At 40.9% G+C, this 13,085-nt stretch overlaps 2 protein-coding genes across 2 annotated transcripts in view; both read left to right on the top strand.

The window, feature by feature from the left end:
* Positions 1-10,327, top strand: part of LOC308094792 (protein NLRC3-like) — a gene marked incomplete at its 3' end in the record, with an annotated part of 39,477 nt that extends 29,150 nt beyond the window's left edge. Inside the window, exons 5-8 of the mRNA XM_080441618.1 lie at positions 1,387-1,622; positions 1,832-3,638; positions 7,562-7,657; positions 10,231-10,327. Of these exons, the coding sequence (XP_080297744.1) occupies positions 1,387-1,622; positions 1,832-3,638; positions 7,562-7,657; positions 10,231-10,327 (2,236 nt within the window). The remainder of the gene's footprint in view (positions 1-1,386; positions 1,623-1,831; positions 3,639-7,561; positions 7,658-10,230) is intronic.
* LOC308095028 (neoverrucotoxin subunit beta-like) overlaps positions 1-13,085 on the top strand; it is a 75,326-nt gene that overhangs the window by 53,728 nt on the left and 8,513 nt on the right. The window contains exon 2 of the mRNA XM_080441943.1: positions 12,251-12,385. Within this exon, the coding sequence (XP_080298069.1) occupies positions 12,348-12,385 (38 nt within the window). The 5' untranslated portion in view covers positions 12,251-12,347. The remainder of the gene's footprint in view (positions 1-12,250; positions 12,386-13,085) is intronic.

Here is a 13,085-nt window from a genome sequence, read left to right as displayed (position 1 = left end):
TAGTTGTCATTACACACACATCCATGACTTTGTTGTCCCACACGAGGCGCTACAGTCTGCTAAACAGATGTTATGCTGTTATGTGTTTTGCCAAGTCCCAGAAAAGACGCGCCGTGATTGGTCAGTACAGTCACTTTGATTGGCAGTTGTGCCGAACGCTCACCTTAAAACATGATGTACGAGACTGTGGGGGCTCGTGTGGGACGCATGGATGATCCAACGTTCATGCTCTTCAGAAGGTGGTTAAGGCATTCAGGGTCTGATGAGGTGGTTCTCTTTCATGATGTCTTGCATGCTGTATATCATGAGCTGTGATTGGTCTACCTGGAAGGTTGTTCCCTGTACGGTTAACTCTGTTCTGCAGCCACTCTGTAAATGATTACAAGGAATATCTGTGCAACAAACTATATTTCAACTCAAATGATAATTTCATAAACATTTGTGTGATTCTAGAAGTCTTCACCACAGACCAGAGTCTCCAACACCCAGCTGTGTGTCTATGAAGAGTGATCAGTCTAAGTGTTTCCCTTTGAACTTCAGTAATGAACCTGGACCTTCAAACACAAAGTAAGATTACTGATCTCTGGGAAATTTAACTGGAAAAAAACAGAGAATGGATCCACATGGAAATAATTACATATATAAACTAGTTTTACTTTGGTTGTACTAATAAACAAAACAAAAGAAGGAAATAAAATAAAAACGTTTAGTTTGTGGACATGAAACATGCAGTAATTTGATAGATGACAGGTTTTGTGTCAAATAGATGTTTGAAAGCTGATCAAGGATCTGTACTACAAAGACCCTGTCACCTTTGCCCTTTAAACATGTTGGGTGACTCATATTTGTCAATATCATTATATTATAATATCCATGATTTTATGTCATCTTGTTTGGGTGACTGTTTCTCCTGCCTGTCAGAAATCACTCTCATGTCTCCATCTAGTTGACAATACAGCAGCTAGGATTTTACTGGTGCCAAGTCAAGAAGATATAGGAGAACCCACCACTCCCAATAGAAGTTGTTTATTAAAGCAAAAACTACTATTAGAGTTTAGAGTACAGTTTAGAGTTTAGAGTAAACAGCAAATTAACACAATTGGATAAATTTTTCTTTACTGATGTTGTACCCTACTGGCTCACCTGCCAGTGAGGACAAAAATGTATGTCTTAATCAGTCAAAAATAAGACAAATGCACAATTTCTATCTTTATAATTTATGAATGAAAGATTTATGAATATACCATATAATTCCATGAAGTGGAGATTATTATTTTACATAAACACAATGCAGTGTGAACATATCAATGATGTTATATGTCATATTACATTATATGTAGATATTAAAGACTATTATATAGTAATACATTGTCTTCATCTCCACAGAGAGAGGAAGAGGAGTGGTTGTGTTGTGACAGAGCAGGCGTCCAGGTGTTCAGTGTGTGAGGAGGTTCTGACAGATCCAGTCTCTACCAGCTGTGGACACTGGTTCTGCAGACAGTGCATCACCTCATACTGGGACCAGTCTGCTCCAACAGGACACTATGGCTGTCCCCAGTGTGGACAGACATTCAGAACCACACCTGGACTGAAGACACCCAGTCAAACCACACCTGGACAAAGTAAGACTGTACAGAATTTGATAATTATAAATAATATATAATACATTGAATGCTTAAATTGCAGAAATCATAGTCAGACTAAATGTTCAAATTATTGTGTGTATCAATATATAAGTGCAAAAAATGAAGCTAAACGACTATCAACTCTGGACAAAAACAACTGACACATTGCGCGCTGAATGTTTAAACATGTTTTTTTCTCATTTCAGATGTCAGTCTGCTGGTTGATTTGAACGATTATAAGATCAGTTTGAACAGTCTTGATGATGTGAAAGACCACATGACAGAAGAGTCTGGAACCTCACTCACCAGCACCTACACAGAGCTCTACATCACAGAGGGAGAGAGTGAAGGGGTTAATAGCCAACATGAGGTGATACAGCTTGAGACAGCTTCCAACATGAAGACCTTCCATGACACACCAATCAACTGCTGTGACATCTTTAAACCCCTCCCTGGCAGAAAGACACCCATCAGAAGAGTTCTGACCAAGGGCATCGCTGGCATTGGAAAAACATTCTCTGTGCGTAAGTTCACTCTGGACTGGGCAACGGGTTTGGAAAATCAAGATATAAATCTCCTGGTTCCCTTTTCCTTCCGGGAGCTGAACTTGGTCAGAGATGAGCAGTACAGTCTTCTCACACTGATCCATGATTTCAACCCAACATTAAAGAAGGTCACAGCAGAGCAGCTCGCTGCCTGGAAAGTTGGCTTCATCTTTGATGGTCTAGATGAAAGCAGGTTTCCATTATACTTCCAAAACAATGACATTGTTTCTGATGTCACAGTGACATCATCAGTGGACGTACTGTTGACAAACCTAATCAAGGGGAATCTGCTCCCCTCAGCCCTCCTCTGGATAACCACCAGACCTGCAGCAGCCAATCAGATCCCTCCTGCATGTGTTGACATGGTGACAGAAGTGCGAGGGTTCACAGACCCCCAGAAGGAGAAGTACTTTAGGAACAGATTCAGTGAAGGGAAACTGGCCGACAGAATCCTCTCACACTTGAAGACATCAAGGACCCTCCACATCATGTGTCACATCCCACTCTTCTGTTGGATCATTGCTACCGTTCTGCTGAACATGTTGAGGACACACACGATAGGACAGCTGCCCAAGACCCTGACTGAGATGTGCTGCCACTTCCTGTTGGTTCAGACAAAGAGAAAGAAGCAGAAGTATGAGAACCATGATGTGAAAAAGAAAGAACAAGAAAAGGGGACTCAACAGCAGCTCATGGAGACTGACTGGGATGTTCTTCTGAAGCTGGGAAGGCTGGCATTTGAACATCTGGAGAAAGGTAGCATCCTGTTCTACCAAGAAGATCTGGAAGAGTGTGGTCTTGATGTGAAAGAAGCCTCGCTGTACTCAGGAGTGTGCACAAAGATCTTCAAAAGAGAGAGTGTGCTGTTCCAGAAAACGGTCTACAGCTTTGTTCATCTGAGCATCCAGGAGTTTCTGGCTGCAGTCTACCTGCTCCACTGTTTCATAAAAGAGAGGAACCAGGTGTGTAACGATGTTGTGGTGGAGACATTTCTTGGTGATAGAGTTTATTACCTGGATGAATTGCTGAACAAAGCCACCACTAAAGCCCTGGAGAGTAAAAATGGCCACTTGGACCTCTTTGTCCGCTTCCTTCATGGCCTCTCTCTGATGTCCAACAGGAGTCTGTTAGGAGGCGTACTGGGTCAGACAGAGAACCGCCCAAAGAGCATCCTAAGCATCATCAACAACCTGAAAGAGTTGAGAAACGATGCCTCTCCTGACAGATGTATCAACATCTTCCACTGTTTGACAGAGATGAATGACCACTCAGTACATCAGGAGATCCAACAGTACCTGAAGTCAGAGAACAGAACAGAGAAACTGTCTGAGACCCAGTGTTCAGCTCTGGCCGTCATGCTGCAGACGTCAGAGGAGGTTCTGGAAGAGTTGGACCTGGACAAATACAACACATCAGAGGGAGGGCGAAGGAGGCTGATCCCAGCTGTGAGGAACTGCAGAAAGGCTCGGTTAGTAGTCAAGTGAATAGAAACATCCTAGAGTCAAACTGCCATTACAGTTGACATTATAATTAGAAATTAAGGTTGACTTAAAAGTTCCAATAATACTGTCTGTGTCTCAAATATTGACTAGTGGTATTGTGTGTATGTCCAAATAAAGGCCAGACCACAATTACTTACTTACTTATCCTCTTCGTCCCGGTTGGGGCATAAGGCCGCAATCATACACTGCCATAGAAGCCTGTCTCGTGCTTTGGCCTGAGCTTCGTCCCAGGAAAGACCCATCTCCTTCAGCTCCATCATCACTGTCCGTTGCCAGGTGTTCTTTGGTCTGCCCCGCTTTCTCTTAATTGGGGTCCATCTCAAGGCAACTTTGGGTAACCTTTCATTTGGCTTCCTCAATACATGACCGAGCCATCTTTTTTGACTGCCAGAGTTTTTCTAGAGCAGTCTGTAGCCTCTGCCAGGGTTTTTAACGATTGTGTTACTTTTTCAAGTAGCCACAGATTTTTTTCCTCCAGCATTATTGATCCCCTGATGGTTGCTAATCACTGAGGAGATTCAGGTGTGGTTTCACAAATGTCAACGAGGTCATTATGACCTCGTTGACATGTGTTGTTTGATGTTTGAAAATAGCTCAAAATTGAGTAGTTTTAAACCAAAAAACAATGTGAATTGTTTGTCCGTTTATTTTTTAACATTGAAGTGAATGGAGCAGCAAATCTTTGGAAATTGTTATCTCCTAATTCGTTTTGAATTTTTTTTAAACTCTGACGTTTATAAACGTCTTTGGGCAGGCAACAGCTAAATTCTCAAAGACGTTTTTAAACGTTTTTGGCAGTTAATGTGTTAACCTGCGTCTCTTTATCTCAAGGGACATATGTAAGCTGCCCGTCTTCTTGTACATTTCCCCATTTGAGGTTTTGTTCGGCCAAAAGATGTTGCAGATTCTACGTAAACAGCTATTGTGGAAGACGTCAACCTTTCTCATATCTTATTTTGTTTCTCTCCAGCACTCGGAGCCATATAGCAGGACACCCTTAACAGTGCTGTTGTAGAGCCTGAGCTTTGTTTTGAGGCTAAACTGTTTGGACTTCCAGATATTGCGAAGTTGGCTGAAAGCACCTCTCACTTTGTTGAGAGGTGCTTCTTGATATCTTTTTGCGTCCCACTTTCACTGCTTATGAGGCTTCCAAGATATTGTCCAAGATATGGACAATAAAGCAGTCTAAAAGCCCTGCTGGTTACCCCCACCAGACCAGTGGTTTGAACCCACTGACATTGCCATGCTCTCAGTAGTGGAACTTAAAATAAAAATTACAAGATAATTATTATTTTCAATGGGCCTCATTCACACAGCTCTTAACATTTCTGCTATATTCTTTAGTGTAGGTTTGCTTGTAAATAAAGAGCCACGTCTGATTCATGAAAGGCTGTGTAAAGCCTTGATTTGTGTGCGGCTCAGGTGTATCAGATGATGAATTCCACCAAATCAAACGTGCGTGCGTTCATCATCTGCGTTGTTACACGTCCCTTTTAACACCATAAAAGACAACTGAAATACCCAACATTAAACCCGCTTCACCGTGGTGAAAGCACTCTGTAGTACAAGTTCAAAGGCGTCACTTGTCACAAAGAAAAGGTCTACAAGCTTACAATGCTTTCATCGTTGGTATCATGAAGATGCACCTGTGGAATGTGGAAACACATTTCCTGGCAATATTTGTAAAGATATGATGTTTCGAAGTGTTGGACCTGGCGGCTGAATAAAATTGCCATTACCAATGCTGTAGTACAGCTGAATATCCATGGACAACTTATAAACAACATATGTTTGTCCAAGCTCCAGATTCAATCATTTTATTGCAACTGCCACAGTTCACCAGTTGAGCTTCTTTACTCCGTAAAAGGGGCATACAACCCTAAACCATTATTATTATTATTATTATATTAGTATTATATTATATTATATTATATTATATTATATTATATTATATTATATTATATTATATTATATTATTATATTGTATTATTTGCTCATTCTCACTTTATTCATTTCACACCTTCAACTGCTGGTTGAACATTGCTCTCTTCCTCTGTTCAGTCATTCTGTGACGTCTAGTGGTGTTGACCGTTCCACACTCCACTCTGCCCCTCCCCCCACCTCAGACTTTTTTTTTTTGCATTCCTGAGCCAAAATAGAATATGACACCGCTAATATTCTATTTTGGCTCAGGAATGCAAAAAAAAAAAGTCTGAGGTGTGGTAGAAAACCAATGCAAAACTAGAAAAAGTGCTCCTCGGAGCACAGGTCTTCGCCAGGTCAGGCACGTGATTGTGGCCTCCTGGTGGCGCTATAATAGGCCAATATGAAAAGGGTGCCATTTCTTTTTAGGCCTTTCATGGCAATCGGACACTGCATTCATGATTTGAGGCATTTTGTTCCAAAAATGTGTTTTGATAAATTAGACCTGCTGGTGGCGCTATAATAGGCCAATGTGAAATGGGTGGCATTTCTTCCTCGGCCTAGTGGGAATGTGCGTGTGAAATTTCACGGAAATTGCAAGCTGCGTTCATGATTTGAGGCATTTTGTTCAAAGCGGACGGTGCCGGAGATTAGCTGGTAACACACGGACAGGACACACACACACACGGACGGACGGACGGACGGACGGACGGACGGACGGACGGACGGACGGACGGACGGACGGACAGGGGGTAAAACATACTCTCTCGCCATGCCTTTCGGCCTGGCGGAGACAACTATATTAAAGAAAAGTACATAAACTCCAAAACAACTCTCACAGTGTAATCACTATGAGCCTACTGATGATCCAGGTTTAAAGAGAATGTTTTAAATATGGTTTTGCTCTTGTTAAGATTGGTTTCCTATTAATGTCAATTAGTCAAACTAGAGGTTCGGGCCGCTTCGTGGCCCTCACATCTACGGTGCACCAGTGATCCAACAGATATGGCCATATATGGAGATCTCTATCTGTCAGTCCTTGTCCTTTTTATGGGACACTGTGCTTATGTCACACATGTGCAGTAGGGTGGGCCTAGTGGCCAAACAAAAAGGTGGCTAAAATGTGCCTGAATAAAAAGAATGTAGTTTTATATTAACTGTACAATATGTAAGTACATCAAAGGTGGGGAAAGAAGCCTAGGCATTAGCCAGAGCACTGATCAATAGTTTGTGGCAAGTTTGGAGGCAATTAAGTGGAGACCTTGTGTGCTGACCAACCCGGGACGTACACCACAGCGTGGGCATTTTAATTAAAGTAGTAGGATATTGGATTTAGGTTCAGGAATGTCACAAATACTAAAAAACTAAAATCTCCATGAATTCAAGGTTTAATTGATGGGGGAAAAGTATTTTTTGGGGTGAAATATTCCTTTAATGGAAGACAAAACTATATTAGTATACTCAGCATACTGTAGGTGAAGTGCACACATGTAACATGAAAGTAACCAACATTAATTTGACTCATCAAATCGCCGACAGACGACCCTTACCTTAGTACACACAGAACAACAGGAGAACTCAAGTCCTCAAACTATTCATATGTCCTCTTTATGAGTTATTCTACCATGAAAACAGACCATACCATATGAGAAATGGACCATACCATTAGTGAAGGGGTGTACAGAGGATGGCTTTTTAAACAGTGAGCTTGGTTACTCAGATTACTTACATTACTTCCATCTGTTGTTTACTTCCTTGTTCTCTGATCATACTTAAACTGTTTATGTCTGTATAACTAGATACAGTAGGAGATCTCCTAGTTAACTTCCATGACGGTGAACTAGGTATTATTTGTTTTGATAATCTCTTATTTAATCTGTATTTACAGACTTGTTGGCTGTAACCTCAGACAGACAGAGGTTGAAGTTGTGGCTTCAGCTCTCAGCTCTAATCCTTCTCATTTGAGAGAATTGGACCTCAGCAAGAACAACCTGGACTCAGGACTACTGGATCTGCTCTTTGCTGGACTGAAGAGTCTGCACTGTAGACTGGAGATTCTAAGGTAAGGTACATTTACCCGATTTATTTTGATTATGGGTGTGACTGTGCGCAGATATTCAGTTAACCTACTAAACGGGACTGCCCCTACTAATCGTATACAAAATAATATTTGGTTATTGTATTTAATATATGTTTAATTGATATATATACGTTTTTTCCCATATTGCTGTCATGTCTTAATAAAATTATGCTTTTAAGAAGGAAAATAAGCAGGGGCCGATCACCTAGGGCTCAGGCACCCACGGGAGACAGCGAGCACCCACTGGGAATGCGCTGGTCGGACAGATCTACAAGCTCACAATGCGTCGCTGACGCAACACATTGTGAGCTTGTAGATCTACTATTTTTGCCGCACGACCCCGTCGTGCGACGGAGTATACATTTGGCTGTAACGTGTGCAGTGTCTGGTTACTATAGTAACGTGACTGAACGCTGTCAATGAACAAACCAAGATGAGACGACATGTATTTCTGCTGCCATGCACCTGTCTCACTCTCTCACTGACATGCACCTGTCTCTCTCTCTCACTGACATGCACCTGTCTCACTCTCTCACTGCCATGCACCTGTCTCACTCTCTCACTGCCATGCACCTGTCTCACTCTCTCACTGCCATGCACCTGTCTCACTCTCTCACTGCCATGCGTCTGTCTCACTCTCTCACTGACCAAAACTTGTTTAGACAACAAAGAATAGTAAAACATATCACTTCCATAGGATGTTATTTTACAGTGGTGGGAAAAGTACTCACATTATGTTCTTACTTAAATATAAGTATCAATACTGCAATGTAAAATACTATGTTGCAAGTAAAAGTCTGGAATTCTAAATTGACTTGAGTAAAAGTACAAAAGTATTGGTATCAAAATGTACTTAAAGTACCAAAAGTAGAATGTACTCATCATGCAGAATGTCCCGTTTCACATGGTATCATATGTATACAATATATTAAATTAAAATGTTTTGAAAATAGCAGATCTACAAGCTCACAATGCGTTGCATCGCAACGCGTTGACACAGTATTTGAGTACTGTATTGACACAGTACTTGAGTACTGTATTAACACAGTACTTGAGTAAATGTACTTAGTTACTTTCCACCACTGTTCTTTTAGGACTAAGCTAAGATCACAGGCTAGGAGATGAAGTGAAGTTGAAGCAGAGAAGCCTACCTCAGTTTACAACAACGATGTGGTGAAACACACCCATCCAGGTTCACTTTTTATATTCTGACAAATAATAACTTGTGCTGCTGTGGGATAAATCACCCGCCCCGGCTGCCCTCCCCTGTAACTAAAGGGACTCGTAACGTGCGTTGGGTCGTGAGTGAACTCACATTTCAAATCACATTGATTGACAGGTGATATAAACATAAGCTGACACAAGTTTTAATATCCAGACTTGACAATAAAAGTTCAGAATCAAGTTCTGGATCTTGTGAGACCGAGGGGACATGTGTTCCTGTGTCATCAAGCTTGCAAATGCACAGCGAGGATTTACAGAAACTAGAGCTGTAGTTAAAAAAAAATAAAAGATTATCCCACGATTTTGTAACCCAATTTTTTTACACCCAGTGCCATTTGTCTATGTAATCCTGGGCACTACCTTCCCTCTGCCAACCTAGGGAGACCAGGGCCGAGCTCATGCCTCCTTCAATGCATGAGAGCCAACTGACCTTCTTGTCACCTGACAGGGGAGAGTTTGTATATGAAAAAATGTATACAGATATCATCAAGCGTACAGTAGCTGATAAATAGATGCTCTCCTCCGCTCCATTCAGTAACCTACCTACCTACCTACCTACTTACTTACCTACCTACCTACCTACCTACCTACCTACCTACCTACCTACACCTACCTACCTACCTACCTACCTACCTACCTACCTACCGGGGAGGGGGCTGAGTTTTGTAGCCTAGACTTGTTGGAAATAAGAGCAACACGAGCGTGCCTTCATCATCATCATCATCAATCATTATTAGCCCAAATTAACATTTTGTGCACACTTTGTATTGCGCTTTACATTTAATTTGGCTATATTTGAATAGTATTGAGTTTAATTCTCAAAGAGGCAGACCATTAGGATACATATATTTTGCAAAATAAAATGACAAATATCGTCCAAAATTGCCTAATTAAAAATGTGACGATTGGCCGACAGACGACCCCAACCTTAGTACACACAGAACAACAGGAGAACTCAAGTCCTCAAACTATTCATATGTGTCCTCTTTATGAGTTATTCTACCATGAAAACAGACCATACCATTAGTGAAGGGGTGTACAGAGGATGGCTTTTTAAACAGTGAGCTTGGTTACTCAGATTACTTACATTACATGAACTTTTCATCTGTTGTTTACTTCCCTGTTCTCTGATCATACTTAAACTGTTTATGTCTGTGTAACTAGATACAGTAGGAGATCTCTTAGTTAACTTCCATGACAGTGAACTAGGTATCATTTGTTTTGATAGTCTCTTATTTAATCTGTATTTACAGACTTGTTGGCTGTAACCTCAGACAGACAGAGGTTGAAGTTGTGGTTTCAGCTCTCAGCTCTAATCCTTCTCATTTGAGAGAATTGGACCTCAGCGAAAACAACCTGCAGGAATCAGGACCTCTGCTCTTTGCTGGACTGAAGAGTGTGCACTGTAGACTGGAAATCCTAAAGTAAGATACATTCATCCGATTTATGTTGTACTGTATTATGTGAATATAATGTGAATGCTGTGGTGAGAATGTATTAATAAGAATGATATCATGGGAACCCAAGCCTACCTCCATGTCCTGCCATGCTGAGATACAAAATTACACTATCGTTTTTGGATGTATTTAGTCAGATCTTCATCATCTTCTAGTTTTGATTATTTATATTGATATTAATGGGTGCAAGTGTTCATTTCAGTAATAGGGATTTCACTAGATGAACACCCTACAAAAAGTTGTGCATTTTATTTTGAAGGATCAGTCTGAAACGGAAGCCTATTTTTGTCAAACTAATCACAGTCTCAGCCGTAAGTCCCGTCCCCTCTGGCTATGGGATCGTTCGATCGAAGTTTTTAGCATGTAGCTCACGCAGAGACACGGAGGGGGGGCAGTGTGAAGCCTGTTCATGTAACTACATTTCTTATTTCTAACCTAAAATATTTTCAGATACATATTTTAGTGTACTCAAGTTTAAAATGACTAATACACTGTCTGGAGATCTCTGTGTCTGTCTGTACTTGTCCCTTCAATGCCCATAAATAATGGGCATCAGTATATTATGATCTATATTGAGTGTTTGATGGTAGTAACAGCCTTGTATGTGTGTGTGTGTGAGCTGAACTTCAGAATCTTAAGAATCTGTCTTTGTTTTCTTTCTTGTTGTATTGTATTCTTGCTGTATTTTCTTTCTTTCTTTCTTTCTTTTTTTCCTTTCCACCTCTTGGGTCACTAGTCCAAAACCCTGACAGTCCATCACGGCCAGGTCCAGGTTCTCAATCCAGGAATAATGTATATTGTAACGTGTCATTCTGTCTGTGTACAGCTAATCTCCAGCACCGTTGGCTTGATCGCAGCGAAACTGTGCACACACCCTCCCTGGATGCCAATTCAGATCCTCTGCCCCAAAGTTTTCACATGGGCCTTTTATAGCGCCACCAGGAGGCAGAATTGTGCAAAACACATTTTTTGACAGTACTCCTACATATTTTGTCCAAAAATTACACAAAACAGTACACAGTATCTCTATAGTCATTAAACAAAATGGCTCTTTCAGATTTTTCACATTCCATCCTGATTGGCTAAAATTGGCTTCCAAAGTTTGCAGGAGTGCTCCGTTTTCAACAAAATTCCTCAAATCATGAACACAGCATGCAATTTCCGTGGAATTTTGCATACACATTCCCATTAGGCCGAGGAAGAAATGCCACTTGAAAATGTTCAAAATAGCCTCATGGTGGCGCTATAACAGGCCGATTCGTGTTTTTACCTATAACTGCACGATCTGTGTAAAACGTTGTATGCACACTCTATAGAGGCCAAGGAAAAACCTTTGCCCTGCATTTTTCACATTTGCCTTTTATAGCGCCACCAGGAGGCCGACTTATGTAAAACACATTTTTCGATATTAAGCCTAAAGATGTTATCCAAATTTCACGCAAATCGGTACACATGATCTCTATAGTAATGAGATCAAGACGGATCAGTTTGATTTTCATATTCCATTCTGATTGGCTAAGATTGACATCTAAAGTTTGCAGGAGTGGCCCGTTTTGAACAAAATGCCGCAAATCATGAACTGAATTTGCACTACGTTGAGAAACAAATGCCACCCTTTTAACATTGCCCTATTATAGCGCCACTAGGAGGCCGATTTTTGCATCAATTTTCTTTTTTATATTACTTTATATTATTTTGTCCAAACATCATGCAAATCGGTACACATTATCAATAGTCAAGTGATCAAGATGGTTCCATCCAATTTTTCATATTCCATCCTGATTGGCGAATTCCGAACATTGCCCACAATAACTGACCTGGCGGAGACCTGTACTCCGAGGAGCACTTTTTAGTTCTTTCTTTTTTTTCATCTGGTGTTTCATTCTTCATTCAGACTGGCTCACTGCGACTTGTCAGAGAGATGCTGTGAAGTTCTGGCCTCAGCTGTAAACTCTCATCCCTCCCTAAGAGAGTTGGACCTGAGCCTCAGCATGGTGAATGATTCAGTAGGCCTACTGGAGAACTCCATGTGAGTAGACTTGGGCTGTGTCCATGTTGGATAGTACAGTGAATGTGCAGTTCTTCCCTCATGTTTGTCCCTTAACAGTGTATTCACTCTTGTCAGTGTAGACATAGTCACAAATAGATGCAAATATATATGCATATTTAGTTAATACTTTAACCAACAAACAAATAAGGTTATATAAATATACAGATCCTTCTTCCGTAATATAATTAAAAACGTGAAACGTTCATATATTCTAGATTCATTGCGCATGAAAACATGATATTTAATACAGAAATGTCGACCATCTGAAAAGTATGTTTATTTATGCACTCAATACTTGGTCTGGGCTACTTTTGAACAAATGATTTCATCAATGGGGCGTGGCATGGAGGTGATCAGCCTGTGGTTCTGTTGAGGTGTTATGGAAGCCCATGTTTGCTTTGATAGCAGCCTTAAGCTCATTTGTATTGTTGAGTCTAGTGTCTCACACCTTCCTCTTGACAATACAACATCTATTCTCTGTGGGGTTCAGGTCAGGTCAGTTGGCTGGTCAGTTAAGTACAGTAATACCATGGTCAGTACACCAGTTACTAGTAGTGTTGGCTCTGTGTGGGCAGGTGCTAAGTCCTGCTGGAAAAGGAAATCAGCATCTCCATAAAGCTTGTAAACATACGGAAGCACAAAGTCCTCTAAAATCTCCTGGTAAATGCTGTGTTGACTC

This window comes from Gymnoscopelus braueri (assembly GCF_963280865.1).
Source record: "Gymnoscopelus braueri genome assembly, chromosome: 11".
Lineage (NCBI taxonomy): Eukaryota > Metazoa > Chordata > Actinopteri > Myctophiformes > Myctophidae > Gymnoscopelus > Gymnoscopelus braueri.
This window is presented reverse-complemented; position numbering and strand designations above follow the sequence as displayed.